We start from the raw sequence: 15,953 nt of genomic DNA, 5'->3' as shown, positions 1-15,953 counted from the left end.
GAGACAAACAATCCTCTCATTTAGACTAAGTTGTGGGTTGGTTTTTTTTTCTCAGATGTAACTAACCTGAGAAATCACACCTTGACAAAAGCCTTCCACTGCTACCATTTGGAAGATACTGTTTCTGACGAAGCCAGTAGAAGATGTCAGTCTGGCAACGGACCGTCTGTAAATAGCAGCAACAACTTGAGGGACACCAGCATCACTATCCAGATGAATTAAGCACACAGGCTGTCAGTAGGTCCTACAGACAAGTTACAAAGGAGTTCATGGACTTCACAGAAGACACAGGATTTTAAAAGCATGTAGCATTCAGGCAAACAGTCTTTCTTCGATTCTTGATCCATGAGACCTGATGAGATGCATCCATGGGTCCTGAGGGAGCTGACACATGAAGTTTCCAAGCCGCTGTCCATCATATTTCAGAAGTCGTGGCAGTCTGATGAGGTTCCCACTTACTGGAAAACATAATCTCCATTTTTAAAAAGGGAAACAAGAAAGACCCGGGGAACTACAGGTCAGTCTCACCTCTGTGCCTGGCAAAGTCATGGAGCAGATCCTCCTGAAAACCATGCTAAGACACATGGAAAATAAGGAGGTGATTGGTGACAGCCAACACAGTTTCACTAAGGGCAAATCGTGCCTGACAAACTTGGTGGCCTTCTACGATGAGGTTACAGTGTTGGTGGACAAGAGACAAACAACTGATGCCATCTACCTGGACTTGTGCAAAGCATTTGACACTGTTCCGTCCAACTTCCTTGTCTCTAAACCGGAGAGACATGGATTTGACAGATGGACCACTCAGTGGACAAGGAATTGGCTGGATGGCCACACTCAGAGAGTCGCAGTCAACAGCTTGATATTCAAATGGAGACCAGTGACGAGTGGCGTTCCTGTTGGGCCCAGCCCTTTTTAATATCTTTGTTAGTAACATGGACAGTAGGAGAGTGCACCCTGAGCAAGTTTGCCAATGACACCAAGCTGCGTGGTGCAGCTGACATGCTGGAGGGAAGGGATACCATCCAGAGGGACCTTGACAGGCTGGAGAGGTGGGCCCATGCGAACCTCATGAAGTTCAACAAGGCCAAGTGCAAGGTCCTGCACCTGGGTCGGGGCAATTCCAGGCACAAATACAGGCTGGGAGTGGAGAACGGATCGAGAGCAGCCCTGAGGAGGACTTGGGGGATACTCATGGACAAGAAGCTCAACATGAGCTGGCAATGTGTGCCTGCAGCCCAGAAAGCCAACCACATCCCGGGTTGCATCAAAAGAACTGAGGTCAACAGGTCAAGGGAGGTGATCCTCCCCCTCTGTTCTGCTCTCATGAGACCCCACCTGGAGTACTGAGTCCAACTCTGGAGCCCCCAACGTAAGGCAGACGCGGACCAGTTGGATAGGGTCCAGAGGAGGGCCAGGAAGATGATCAGAGGGCTGGAGCACCTCTCCTATGAGGACAGGCTGAGAGAGTTGGGGCTGTTCAGCCTGGAGAAAAGCAGGCTCCAGGGAGACCTTATAGTGGCCTTCCAGTACCTAAAGGGGGCCTACAGGAAAGATGGGGAGAAACTCTTTAGCAGGGCCTGTTATGATAGGACGAGGGGTAATGGTTTTAAACTAGAAGGAGCTAGATTCAGACTTGATATAAGGAAAAAATTTTTTACAAGGAGGGTGGTGGGACACTGGCACAGGTTGCCCAGAGAGGTGGTGGATGCCCCATCCCTGGAAACATTCAAGGCCAGGTTGGACAGGGCTCTGAGCAACCTGATCTGGTTGAAGATGTCCCCGCTCCCTGCAGGGGCTTTGGACTAGATGACTTTTGAAAGTCCCTTCCAACCCAGACTATTCTATGATTCTATGATTTAGGTGTCAAATCGGGAGGATTGAGTCTTCACAGTTAGTTTTCCCTAAAATATTTCCAGCTTTTGAAATTATCGTGGCTGGTCTTAAAGGTTTGATCAGTCAGAGCTACCATACACTGCTGCTATCCTAATTAAATTAAACTCCACTGGGTCCATCCTTCCAAAGCCTTGCTGGGTGCATTTGAGCAGTGTTTCCCACGGTCATATGTATGAAGCTGCATGTTGGCAGGATGGATAAGCATCTCCGTTTTAAAGACAGCCTCAAGCTTTTGCTTAAAGAGGCTAACACTGCTACTAACAACTAGGAAATCCTGGCAGATAGTCCACATGAATGTCTCTTTCTATATTTGCACAATGTCAAGCACACTATCAGCACTGAATAAATAATAATCATAGAAACCTGGAGTCAGCCAGGAAATAGCTGTAAATGAGACATTCATATTTTAAAACTTGAAACTGCAAAATTATCTTGTTACGATTCTGGGAAAATTGTTCTTTTCCTTTTTCCCTGTTGTTTTCTTTTCCTAAATAAGAAGAAATGCTACTGCTGCTGCTGAAGGTATCAAAGAAAAAAGTTTACTTGGCCCTGTATTACAGAATTACACAAGTGTCCTGCCTGCTTAATACATAAAAACCCTTAAAGGAACAAAATGAAGATCAGTCCTGATTTTCAATCTAAATAATCTATTTCTAACTGAAAAAAAAAAAGAAGAAGAATAGAATACAAATGTATTATATGGGAGAAAGATGGACAGCAGCTGAAAAACAGTATCACCAGCCAATCTTGCTCTTGCTAATGTCTGGACAAAGTAAACTTTTTTTTTAAATATAACTGAAACTTCAAGCTAAAAGGGATTTCGGTAAATCATAAACCTTTAAAGCAATGAGCAAAATTCAAGGGGAATTCAGTCTCCAGCTCTGCAGAAATATAATGAAGGGCAACTCCCTTTGGTAAAATAAATTCAATTTTGTAGCTCTTATTTAATTCAGACTCTTGACAAACATTCAAGGTGGCTCTTTCTTCACAAAAGAATCAATTATGTCTCCTTCTGGTTGAGGTGTTGGGCTCCTGTAGTATAAGAAGGGTATTTCAAGACTGTGTTTTTATGGTTACAGATGAGAAGAAACAGATTCTTAAAGTACTTTAAAATCTGCTTTTATGATTGCTGTCAGGGATACACATACAAACATTTTTTTTTCATGTATTGGTCATCTTTAACAGAAATACAAAAAAAAAAATCTGAGGAATGCCTCAGTATAATTAAATTGCAATTAAGTTAGTCCAGAAGCATTTGTCAAAAGATATAATGGCAAGGATTATAAAGGAGAGGAATAAACTGAAAACACAGAATGCCAAAAATCACCATCTGCTGAGATGATGGAGTATCATGCTCAAAGCTGTTAAGGTGTTACTAGAGCTGTTGTATGTTACAACATTAAACAGTTAATTGCAGTTCATGGGTTTTAAGTAAAAGGACTAGGGACTGCTTTTTACCATAGCAACCACAAAAAAAGAAATCTCTTAAAGCATGCATGCAATGTGCGCCAACAAAAAAAAAGCAAAGAAAATAAATATATCTGGAATTCAGCATTTAAACTATAACTATTTGAGAAATTTCTCTTTCCAAATTTATATTCAGAGTGTCATGGAGAGAATAAGACATTCATTCCAAAATTACTGAAGTCTTTCCTGAAGGACAAGAAGATGTATCAGATTCTCTCTCTTATCTCACTAACAACGGTTAAGATGACTCCTGCTGCTTAAGTAAACAGAATAGGGAAGTGAATGCATAGCAAAGAAAGGAAAACTTCTGTCATCTCATTGATGTGTGGCCACTTGTGCTGCAGGCCGGGTATGGGTATAAATGAATCGGTCAAGATCACGTGTACTATTGTTTACCTTTTGCCACTCCAACCATTTCTCTTGTGTGCTGAGGTCAGCCTATTTGTGCTCTTTTAGCAAGGGAAACAACTTACGGTGACAACATTTCTGATTGTTTAACCCCAGGTCAGGTCAAGTTTGAGAGAAGGACAGCAGAAAAGGAAAGTAAAACGACAGTGACATCATCATCATGCCTTAAATATTAACACATGACATTCTGACACCAATGGAACTTCTTATGCATGTTCCCTTTTGAAAGAATATGCTGATGAGTTCAACCAACTTTCCAGATGTGATTCAGTTTTGGTGGACTAGTTACGTTGATGTATGATTCTTCTGAAGCCTTTGCAAAGGCTGGATAGCTGCAGGGGCAGCAGATTAGAGAGGCAGCCCAGCAAACTACCTGGAGTAGCGATCTAAAAGGTGAGAAAGGCAGGTGAAGAGCAAGAAGGAGAGAGAAGGAGGGGCGTCCTGCTGGTTGCTGTACGCAGAGAATACATTGAGGGCAGGAGACAATAGAAAGGATTGTATTTCAGCAGCCCTGAACTAACTAAAGGTTTGAATAAGGAAATATTTTTAAACATCTATTGTAACTGCTGGAAACAATTATGTCTGTGGTATCTGCCAACTCTCATAATTATCTGCTGTTGTTTTAAAAGTGTGTATGGGAAATTTTGCAAAATCTAGGACCAATAATCCCATGGCTGACACAGCATGCTCTTAGTCTCTTACACCACAAATGTAGTGTGAGGACTGAACAGAACAGATTGACAAAAACAGACTGAGGGTGTTTTGTCAGCTGATGTAAAAATTTCCATAGGCAAAAATATTAAACCCTGAAAAAATTGAGGAAGTCACCCACATATGAGCACTTTCAGAACCTAGAGATGTCCTTCACGTTTTCCCTCTACAAATTCAGAAGGCACATGTTCGTGGCTCTGTGCACCTGGAAGTTCTCCAAACATGACCATTTCTAACCCCTCCAATGTAAACTCATCTCTCCATTTCAAGAAATACATATTGTACTGCTATTAAAATTTGTTTTTACCCAGGGACTTGTTAGGTCTTTTTACCGCCGAAACTCACACTGTTTACATGCAGCCTCTAACTTTGTGTTTGTTTATAACAGTATGACATAGGGTTTGCCCCATTCGTTAAGAACAACTTTAGAAATATTTAGAAGTGCCCAACTCTACTGTGATATGAATACATAATTCAATAAAATGCCACTGCTTATGCTACTAATAGATTTGAATGAGTTGTATCAATTGTGCTAATTACGATGATGCATGAGGGCACAGAAAAAGTCTCCACCGTTCTTGTAAACAGGAGACACCTCTTGCCATAGAGAACAGTCAAAATATGCTCAGATAGATCTTCTGCAAGATTTTTCAGCTCACTATACATGAAGCCTTCTAATGTCAGTAGCCTTCCTGTATCACAGGCTACAATTGTAATAGTATTTTGAAGTCACTAGTAGTTGAAATGCTAAGAGAAAAAAAAACGTTCTTAATGCAGAAGGAAAACTAGGCATTGTATTATCAGATTATTAGAGTCCTTGAACATAAATATGAATGCAAGTAAAAACTAAAGAGCTCAGATTTAGTACATACAGAATAAGACTTCAGCTCCACATAAGGAAGAAGAGGAGTTTGTGCCTAGTAACTGGTTTGAATATTTTAATTTATCTATTATTATTATTATTATTATTATTATTATTGAGCAAAATTAAACATAGACAGAATCCATAGATGCCCACTGTCTCTTAAAGGAAAAGCTTTTTCTTAATATGTTAATTAAAAAATTTGGAAAACAACAGCCAGTTCTGACTATAATCTTGTATCAAACAAAAAGGTATCTGAAGTTGAACTTCAGACACTTAATTATAATTTTATTATTATTTTAGTTATTTTTTTTCTAAATAAGTATTGTTCAGTTTTCATCGGTCTTGTAACTTTTGCATATACCAGATGTCACATGCTGAGTATCTACAAAACAAGACTTGATTCAACACACAGAGATGCATCATTTCAGGTTATGAGTTAAAATGTTTGATGGCCACAGATGTACAAAGATTTCCTTAATTTGAACTTGGAAAGTTACAATATTAGCTCCTATGCTTTTCAGTGCCTATGCACTCCTCATAGGCAACATTGGATATTTTTAATAATGTCTCAATTTTTATTTTGTCTTCTTGACTAGCTATGCTTTTGCATTTAACCCCAGAGTATCATTAGTACTGTGTGCTAATCTGTCTGCTTAGGAAATAGTGCCTTAGGAACACTCATCAAACCATAGTTTTCCAATAAACAGACCACTCAAAGGATGACCTATTTATATCATTAAGAGGAAGACTTAATTCAAAAATTCATTAGATCTGTGAGACTGGAACTGAGGTCCGTCCACATCTGATCTCTGCAGCCATATCGCCTTTGTAAAATGTTCCGCAAAGAGTTTGGTGACAGAAGTGTAGGGTGGCCTGTGAGAAGTTTTTAAGGATGATAGCATTAAAGCGTCTGTGAAACAACCTCTCATTGCATGTAAGCCAATGCTTAAATATAAAACATATTTTTTACTTCAGTTGTGAATCACATCAGTCACTATGCCCAAATTCCTGCTGAGGCCTTTAGGTTCCATTCAGACTGAGTACAGAATTTGCAGTGCTTATCAAGAAGATACTATCTTTGATTCTTCCAAGTTGGGATGGGAATCTTATCAGGGCAAATATCCTTACAAAGTTAGTACATTGATGCAAGGAGCTACAAGAGACTTCCCTGTACAATAGATGAGGCACAATTGATTTCTTGCACTCCACTTCCAGCCTCAGCTAGAAATACAAGACGAACAGGCTTGCTTTCTTCTGTGATTTCAACATGTCTGCTTCCTGTACAAGCTGGAAATAGGACATACCATAACAACTGTCAAAACATTTCAGAACCTCAAGGAAGGTGTGATTGGAGCTAGCTTCTGGAAGCAGCGAGGGCTTGGGGAGCCATGCAAGCAGGCTGGGCCCTCCCTGCTATTGACTGATTTAGGGCCCAAACACAACCTCCACCAAAGGCATCACAGTTTTGATCCTCACACAAACCTCTTGTCTGGGCAGCCTCAAACTTTCAGAGCCGGGCTGAAGTGAAACTGGAGTGTCTCCCAAATGCAGAGGGAGAGCCTGCCCAGGCTCAAATCTTTATTTTGCTGTTCTGGCAGCCCTTGGGGTGCCTCTCCTCAGCCCACTCAGGCACGCTGCCTGGCCCTGACATGGATGAGTCCCTATTTACATTTACTGGGGATGAGCGAGCTGCTGGGAGACGGGGGACAGCCTGTGCGGCAGCACTTGTGGAAAATGGTGGGAGTGGGGGCAGGCACCTGCACTGAGGGAAAGGGGCCTCCAACCAAGGCCAGGGCAAGGCTGGGAAGGATTGCTGGCTTCCCAGGCAGAGGCAGAGGAAAGCTGGCTGCTGAAGGAGGGGAGAAGGAAAGGGGGCTTCTCCCAAGCAGGTGAGGAAGTATTTGGAGAGAAGAGGACAACTCCAAACAGGATTCTAAGGAGAGAGGCAGCTCGCTGGTGGGTGATGACTCAGAGTTGGGAAAGACTTTTGGGAAAGACCTGTCCTCCACTGAGCGAGGCAGAGGAGAGGAGAGGAGAGGCTCCTAACTGCAAAGCAGTGGATAAAAAGCAAGGCAGGGCATATTAAAAGACATGGTAATGTTGCTGAGGCAGGTAGGCCCAAGTGGGAGGGCAGTGAAGGAGAGGCTGGGAGTGAAAAACAGGCCCCAAGGTGGTGCTTCAGTGGGGTGGCCTGGTGGGAGATGAAAATTCACCCTGTCATGTTACAGTAAAAGTGACATAAAAGAGGGAACAAAATTCAGAAAAAAGAAGTGTTTTGGAGAAAGAGGAATACAAACAGGAGAAAAACGGCATCTACATAGAGAGGGAACAGAAGAAAATTGTTTACAATTCAGGGAGGGAGACGCAGTGAGTTGCTGTTGTGTGCTGCCAACAACACACGCAAACGTGGCTGGTGAATGGAAAGTTATAATATACATTATTCAGCAGGGCAAACTTAATTTTTAATGAATGTATGTTTCTATGCCTACCTTATGAGAAATGTGTGAAGATCTTTGGGGACTAATGTTCTGTGGTTTTCGTTATTCACACGGGCATTCTGAGAGAGAAAAGCTTAGGAATGTAGGATCATGTTTGAATGCGGACTTAATACTGAGGCGAGGTAACTTTCTCCATCCCCAAGTGTTTTTGTAACTCCAAATCTAAAGAACTTTGCAGTATCTTTTAAAAATGCAGGGAATTCCTACAAGTTTCTTCTTTTCTGTTCCAACTTGATGGTTAAGACTCTTCCTCCAGATTCTGGATGTGGCCTTCAAAAAAATTATTGTTGCTGTTATTTACCAAGAAACTGTTTCAAATAAAACAAAATAGATGTCTATTTAAGAAGTAAAATGCAAGTGATTTGCTGCACCAGTGATAGATACACTTAGCAATTTTAAGAAGCAGTACAAAATATGCACTGACAGTGATGTAAAACAACTCCCCTGTGATCTTTCCTGAGTACTTGTCAATACAGGGAAATTGAATTTTAGCCTGTGAATACTCTGACGACCTGTCATTCATGTCTCCTATGTTCCCAAATAGCCACACTGTTAAGAATCAACCTCTCAGTCTTCTGCAGTGAATGCACTCCCCAGATCCAGTGTAATCCTCAGTTTCTTGACAAGTCCACATGACAAAGTGTAAGACCAGGGACCTTGGGTAGCGTGTTTTAAGAAGGGAGTTTGAGCTCAATGTTTCATACAGGTTGTACCACAGTGCTGAGACTGGATGCTCAGGTGTTTGGTGGAGGCTGGGACATGGGGAATGTTCTTGAGGGAAAGAAAATATTGGAAAGGAAGATGGGTATGAACTGAACTCTCAGAGACTCCTGGCTGAAACCTGAAACTGTTGCAGGAAAAAAAATGAAACTGCTTTGCTTCTTACAAGCACTTGGTAATTACCTATGAGTCAAGATGCATGTCTGCACTGTACAAAGCTATGATACTCTGATAGTTAACACTACTAGCTTTGGTATCAGAAATACTCCAACTTTGGTTGGAGTATTATAGCAGATAAATTATCTTTTTGAAAAGCAGGATAAATTAGCTGCAGTACAGTGCTATGTTAATGCATTTAGACTACAACCAATACTTCAGCAAAATTATTTAGAACAAGCTTTTAGACACTGGAACCAAAGGACATGCAATTTGTTTTTTGTCAGTGCTTGCATAACTCTCTTGAGTTTGAAATGTGCAATAACTGTTGATTTCTACCTCTAGTTCATGGCCTTTTTGTGGTATCATTTTTTCTTTAAACTTTCTAGAGTTCACGGTAATAAATTATCACTGTCCATAGATCTGTGCAGTACAGCTCTCTTGAGATTTACTGTTTCATCTGATTAGCACTGCTGTAGTGTTTCAATCATTGTTTTGGGTGAAGGAATTTGCAACACTTGTTTGAGAAATATGTTTTAGTTGAGATACAAGAGTATCTCAGAATTTCTGTTTCAGTTCTCCATTTTTCTGACTGTTTCTTTTTTAAGTGCCAGCTTCTTTGGCTAAAATGGAACCACAAGCTTGATTTAGATTTTTTTTTCTCTTGTGCTATTTCAGAGGACATTAGAATAGATTTTTCTGCTACAAGTGTCTATTTAATACACTTTTCTGGCTTACGTCTTCTGTGATGGCACTCACATAGTGTTTGAGACACCTTCTGAAATTACAAAGAGATCACAAATAGCACAGGGATTGAACTTCTGGCCAGAGTGGCTCTAGGGAAACTGGCTCATACACTTGGCTTGCTAAGTGCTGAGTTGTTTTAATGGCCACCCTGTATGCATCTTTTTGCAGAAACCTAGATATTGGACTTTTTAAATATCAGTTTTGTTTAATGAGTTTAGCTACTCTAATTATCACATAGCAGACTAGGATGCTACGCTGTATTAAAAAAAAGTTTCAGAATCAGTTTCGACAGAGAAAGGCAGGACTATCTATCTGGTGGGTTTTGGACCTTCTCAACAGAAACTTCTCTGGTATCTTTTCGCCTGATCTGCAGCTGTAGTATTAAATAGAAACTTCATTTATCCACTGTGGAAAGAGAGACTACAGATAGATAATGTACAGGTTAAAATTAGCAAGGGTGTAAAAATCCACTATAAAAATCATTTGCACACAAGTCAACATATAAATTAGTTTTACACTTCTCAAAATCCTAGAGGAGGATTGACGTTTCTGTACTTCTGTGACTGATAGCCAGCTAGTTTTCTGGTGCTTTTCTTATGCAAACTCCATCACTGACTATCTTTAAGAAACTCCTGTGATTCATTTACTGTTCCATTCTCACCAAAGTAGATACCTGGGCTCATAAAACTGTCTACTATGTAATAATTTCTGCTATATAAGATAAAAACCACTATTGTGGTAAATCCATTGCAAAACAGGATCCTGAGAAGTACTAATGAATCTCTTGCCAAACTGCTTAAATTGTAATGACTTTGTCACAAGAACATCATACGTTTATAATCTTGTTATGATACTGAAGCCTGACACAGCTGGTTTTTTTTTTAATACTTCTGTAGCCAGTTTAAAGCCATCTGGTGCACATATTGCCAGGTATGCATGATTTAAAGCAGAGGGTCACAAATTTTTGTTATTGTTGTTGTGACTACACATGCATCTTCAGCAAACTTGTGGTATTTTGTCAGTGACAGTGGCATTGAAATGGAATCTGTCATTATTTATTTGTACATAGTAACTACATATGATGTTCCTGATTCCTGATAGCCACATGGGAGAACTGCTGTTTTAGTTCGTTCTCTCTTAACATTTAGATCCTGAAAATTATATAAATGTTGGATTGATTTCTTCATAAGCCAAAGATTGATACACAGCTTTGGATCTCTTCTAAATGTCATAACTTTTCCTGTGCTTTTGTAAAGCCCAAGTCTTTAACTATAATTCTAGTAAGGAGATATAAGAACATACGATTTTTATCTCCTGCTTACTTAGTGGAAAGCTTGCATTTGAAGATCATCTTATTAAAAGACCAGTGATATATGGATTAAAAAGATTAGAGTTAGGGTTTCATCTGTATTTTGCTGCTTATTAATTAAAGGCCTTAATTTGCTTATAGTTTACTTTTTTAATTCCATGTTATGATTGGATCACTGTAATATTTAGAAGCTACAACCAACATCAAGGCTGCATTATACTACATTCTGAAAAACCACGTAGTAAAAGGAAGCCTCTACTTGGCAGTTGAAATAAAACAAGATCCACAGGGACTGAGGAGGAAAAGAAGTACCTTTCCTGACTGACTTAATTATTTTCCTATGGCAGAGTGACTTGTTCAAGGTGATAGAATTACATTTCTCTATTGGTGAGCAGGTGGAAAAGAAACAGAGGATGTTTAATCTGCACTTGCATGTGCACTTTTTTTTACTCATTTCCTATGGAAATAAGTTTTCTGTGATCATGTTTGTGCCTTTCCCTCCCTTTTTTCCTCTCCACCCATAACTTTTGTATCCACTGATTCATACAAACAAATTTGAAAAAGGAGTAAAAGTCTTAAACAGAATTGTCTTTATACGAATATTGTGAAAGAAGATGCCAGGAAAAGAGAAGAAGGAACCATCTGAATGCCCTTGCTATGGTAAAGCCCCAGCCTGACTTCCTATTCGCAAGAGAGAACTACATATATTCCCAAAAATGGGAAAGACTTCTATCACAACAGATCGGCTCTCTTCCTATTTTGCTATAGGGCTCTAGAGTGTAACGCACAGTTGCCCATGCTACGTACACTAGTTTGATTTGGCTCCAAGCTGGAGTGAAGTAAGTAGTGCTCTTGGGGAGGAGCCCTGGCATAGAATGGAGGCTACTTTTCTGCACCTTCAGGACTTGCACCCTACAAGCCAATGGAGACAAACTGATCTACAGTTTGCTCAGGGATGGGATTCATTCCTTGGTGCAGATCATAGAGGTAGCATAGACGTAATCAAAGCAGAACCTGCACTTTTCAAACACAAGATGCTGCTCATTGGACAGTTGGGTCTGTCTGTTCTAATGATTGTGGGACCATTTGTTTAATGATAATGTTGTTCTTGAATACATCTGGTACGGAGGAGGAAGAATTCCTTTGGGAGGGCTTTGGAAACCTTTCCCTCAAAACTGTAAGTCATTGGATTGTTTCTTTTAAGGTAAGAATTGGTACGTCTTGCATCTTTGATTTTATGCTAATTTTCCTTCATATGGTCTGTTTCTGTTAGAGCCTGGACTGTAGTTCTGCAGTGTGTCATGGTGAGCAGCATGTAGATTAGTGCCATGTGTTAAAGTTGGAAAGTTTCTTCACTTTTTTGCTTGGTTTCTGTCAGCTTCTATTAAATAGTTTCTTTCTCCCCTTTTTTTTTCTCAGTTGTGTGGTTAGGAATTGCTTTATTGCTTGTGTATCCTGTGGCAGTGTTTAGTATTTGTCAGGTGCTTGGCCATACATACTTCCCTGAGATCTTACATGAGTTGTCATTGATGGGAATTTCCTGTGTGTTCACATCTTTCTTTTGTATCTTCTCTGCAGATAGATGTCTTGGGTAATCACAGAAGTGTTAGTTCTAAGTTATTTATAAGTATAAGCTCTGCAGTGTAACTTATTTAATTATGAGATTATTTGGCCACTGTCGAGAGTTTTGCTCAACTGCCTTACAGTGAATTTGAACACAAATGCCAAACATGGTTGACTATTAATTTCATGTCATTTATCCTCCTCCTAAGGAGTGCCACCTTGCTATTCCTGACTGAAGAGTTTTATGTGTAGTGAGCAGGGTTTTCAACCTCAATATAAGCAGTTTATGTCTATTTTTATTCTTTCTTCCTCATTGATGATTAGACTCCTTGTAATTAAAAATGTCAATAATATCAATTCCCAGCTGAATTTTGCTAGACTAAGTCAAGCTCTTATCGTATGATAAATGCTTAATTCCTCTGATCATTCTGATAACCCTTTCCACACATTTTTGTAGCAAGATAAATTTAAACTAGTGGCTAGAACTGTACTTAACATTTCAGAATAGGTCTTGCAGGGCTTTGTATTATACCACAACTACTCTTCCTGCTTCTGGAAATTCCACGTGTAATATATATAAGGTCACACGTCTTATGGCTGCTTCACGTTCATTGCTAATAAGACTGGTTCTCTTTTGAGGAATACTTTGGGGAGCTTTCTGCTTCTTTGATTGTTTTAATTGTGTTCCTGTAGTTTCTTATAGCTACTGTTACATGACTGGAGGTGCTCTGGCCAGGCCATACAGTATTTTAGGCTTGCCTCCAGGTATTAAGGATGGGACTTGTATATTCCAGCTACTTTTTGGAAGAGGTGTGTCGTGGTTCTGTTTAGTGGGGGGGGGGCCTAAGGTGGTAGCTTCTGTAGGAAACTGCTAGAAGTCGCTCCCCTCTGTTCAGTGGACTTGGCCAGGCCTAGGGCGGACCCGCTGCTGGCCAAGGCCGAGCCACGACAAGGTGGAGAGTGAATGTTGTCTGTATTTAATACGGTATCTGTTGATAGCGTATATGAGGCAAAGGTTGCCCTTTGTCCCAAATGTTTATCCATTTTAGCACTGCAAAGAGCCTAGTCTTAATGAAATTGTAAGAAATTTGCTTAAATCCATTGTGGGCTGTAGTACCAGGTGCCTTTCCACAGGCAGCAGTGCTGACTTCAATAACTCCTGTCCTGCTCCTCTGGCCACTGCTGCAACCCTTGAGCAGGCCCTAAATACTATTATTCTTTCTTGAGTTTAGTTTAATTCCATGCTCTGCTTCAGCCTTGTCCCTCAACGGTTAGAACCAGCAAAAGATGAATGGTGACAAAGGGTCTTAAGCAAGTGCCTGGGAAGACACAGGACAGGGAACGGACCACGTAAAGCCCACACCATCACGCCAAGAGGTGCCTGTGGAACCGTAAACTTCAGTGGTCAGCACTCCTGCTGGGGCTGCACTGTTGTGTGAAAGATGCTGCATGTGGAGTCAGTGAGGCTGCTTAAATGAATCCAAATCCTTCACCACTGGTGTTTATGTTTGGCTTAATAGGTATGAGCTGGAGCAATAGGCTTATGCTGAAACTCCTTACCTAAATTACGTATATTGAGTACAAAAAAGTTCACAGTAGTGTTATTTTCTATTCATACCTCAATGGAGGAATAAAGCAAAAATGACAGAGTCCTAAAATTAAATGAAAAGCATGTACATCCCATCCCTTATGTATAGTGAGCCAAAAACCTCGGTGTTATTTGAGAGGAGCAGGGCGTGTGAGTTCACAGAGGTGCTGTACCGTAGCCTGAAACACCAAAGCAAGAAAAAAAACCATTTGCCAACAGACGAGGCCTGTACTCAAACACAGATTAGGGAGTATTTGGACAACAAAATGGCTGTGGTTGTGGTTATAGGTGATCCACAGGAGCGCAGCTGGAAGCAGTCGGGGGGAGGGGGAGCCCCGACACCGCAATCCGGCGGCGTTTTCGGGCCGCGCCGGGGCGCGGGGGCCGTGCCGCAATTACCGAAAGCGCGTCCCATGGACTTACTGCGGGGCGCTGCGAGACGCGGGGCGCGCAGCCCCGGGGCGCGCAACGCCAGCGGCTGCCTTCCGGGCCGGGCTCTTCGGCCGCTGGCCCCGCTCCGCTCCGCGCGGCGGAGGCTCCGCCGGGCCGGACCGGGCCGGGCCGGACCGGACCGGGTCAAGCCGGGCGGCGGCGCTGCGCGGGGGCGCGGAGGGGCAGCGCGCGGTGCGGCGCGGGAGCGGTGCGGGCCCGGCGCCCCCCTCGGGGCGGGCGGCAGGCCCGGCAGCCAGCGGCGTCGCGGGGCGCGACGCGCAGGCGCGGGGGGCGCGGGCATGCGCGCTGGGCGGCGGGGAGCCCGATCTGATAGGGAGCAGGGGCTGACACTACCCCCGTGTGGGCGGCGGAACGTCCCGAGGATGACGTGCGGCGTTCTCGAATCCCGTGTCTCGCTCGCTCGCTCGCCGCCGCCGCCGCCGAAGGAAACGGGAAAAGCAACAAGGAGGCAGGAGCAGGCGCGGCGCCATGGCGGCCCTGGAGCGGCCCGTGCCCAGTCCCGAGGCGTTCCTGGGCCAGCCCTGGGCCGCCTGGGTGCGGGAGGCCGCCCCCCCGCACGCGCACGGCGCCGCCCCCCCGCACAGTAAGGGCAGGGACCGGCCCGCGGCTCGGCACGCCGCTCCCCTCCCCCGGAGCGCACGCACGGCGGCGGGGCCAGGGGCCGGGGGCCCGGCCGGGCCGCCCCCCTCCTCCCCGCTCCCGGGGCCGCGCGGCGCGGGGGGAGGTGCCGCCCCCCCGGGCGCTCAGCTGACGCGCCGAGCCCCCGGTGCCATGTGTGCGGGAGGCGCTGGCGCACGCCGCGCCGTGCCGTGCCGCTGCCCCGCGGCGCGGGCTCCGCCGCTGGGCCGGCGCCGCGGTGGGGGAAGGGGGCGAGGGGGAGGATGCGCGGCGCGGAGGGGCCGGAGGATGCTGCGGGGGGCGGGGGGGTGGGGGCGGAGGGTGCTGCCGCGGGGGGCCCGGCGGTTCCGCTCGCTGGCAGATGCTGCGACCATTGTGCTTTTGCTGTTGCAAATAGAAACACTGCTCACCTCCTCACCTCTCCTCCTCCCCCCGCCAGACAATAAATGCACACCTCTGGGCCCTCGGCTCTTCCTGACTCTGCTTCTCTTCTGCAGGTGTAGATCTAGAAGAGACTGGAAAGGAGAGTGGGAAAAGCAGGGAGGTTATGAGGCTTAATAAAGAAGGTAAGTGGATAGTGCTGGCACACCTCTCTACCTGTCTGTCTCTTGGTGGCTGGATGACTGTGATTTGGCCTTGACAGGGTAGTCTAATAGCACGTGGATCTCTCAGCCACGAAGGATGTTTCAGGGTTGGCTACATGCAGATGACTGTCACTGTGTCAACTTCTTTTGAAGTACAAGTATAACAGGTGTATGCATGCGACTGACAGACGTGGTAAAAGATAAGGCAATTTTAAATCAAAAGACAACTACACGTCAGTGGCCATATTGGATTTTTTTAAGGATCTTGTCCCTTGGTGCAACGTTTCACTTGCTTCTGCGTCAAGATGAGCACGTAAAACCATACATCAACTTTAAACGTTATATTATCACTGGTGACTGCAGTGAAAAA

The 15,953-nt window shown here is 43.6% G+C and overlaps 1 protein-coding gene across 2 annotated transcripts in view; it reads left to right on the top strand.

Moving 5' to 3' along the window:
- The first annotated feature begins 14,754 nt into the window (after positions 1–14,754).
- ATXN7L1 (ataxin 7 like 1) overlaps positions 14,755–15,953 on the top strand; it is a 120,617-nt gene continuing 119,418 nt past the window's right edge. The window contains exons 1-2 of one of the 2 annotated variants that reach the window (XM_086746395.1): positions 14,755–14,964; positions 15,497–15,565. In XM_086746395.1, coding sequence (XP_086602521.1) covers positions 14,850–14,964; positions 15,497–15,565 — 184 coding nt within the window. In that variant the 5' untranslated portion in view covers positions 14,755–14,849. The remainder of the gene's footprint in view (positions 14,965–15,496; positions 15,566–15,953) is intronic. The other variant, XM_086746439.1, reaches the window with a different exon arrangement.

Source organism: Chlamydotis macqueenii, chromosome 1 (assembly GCF_036417535.1).
Source record: "Chlamydotis macqueenii isolate bChlMac1 chromosome 1, bChlMac1.mat, whole genome shotgun sequence".
NCBI classification, from domain to species: Eukaryota; Metazoa; Chordata; class Aves; order Otidiformes; family Otididae; genus Chlamydotis; species Chlamydotis macqueenii.
The sequence above is the reverse complement of the archived record's forward strand: the minus strand, read 5'-3'. Positions and strand labels throughout refer to the sequence as shown.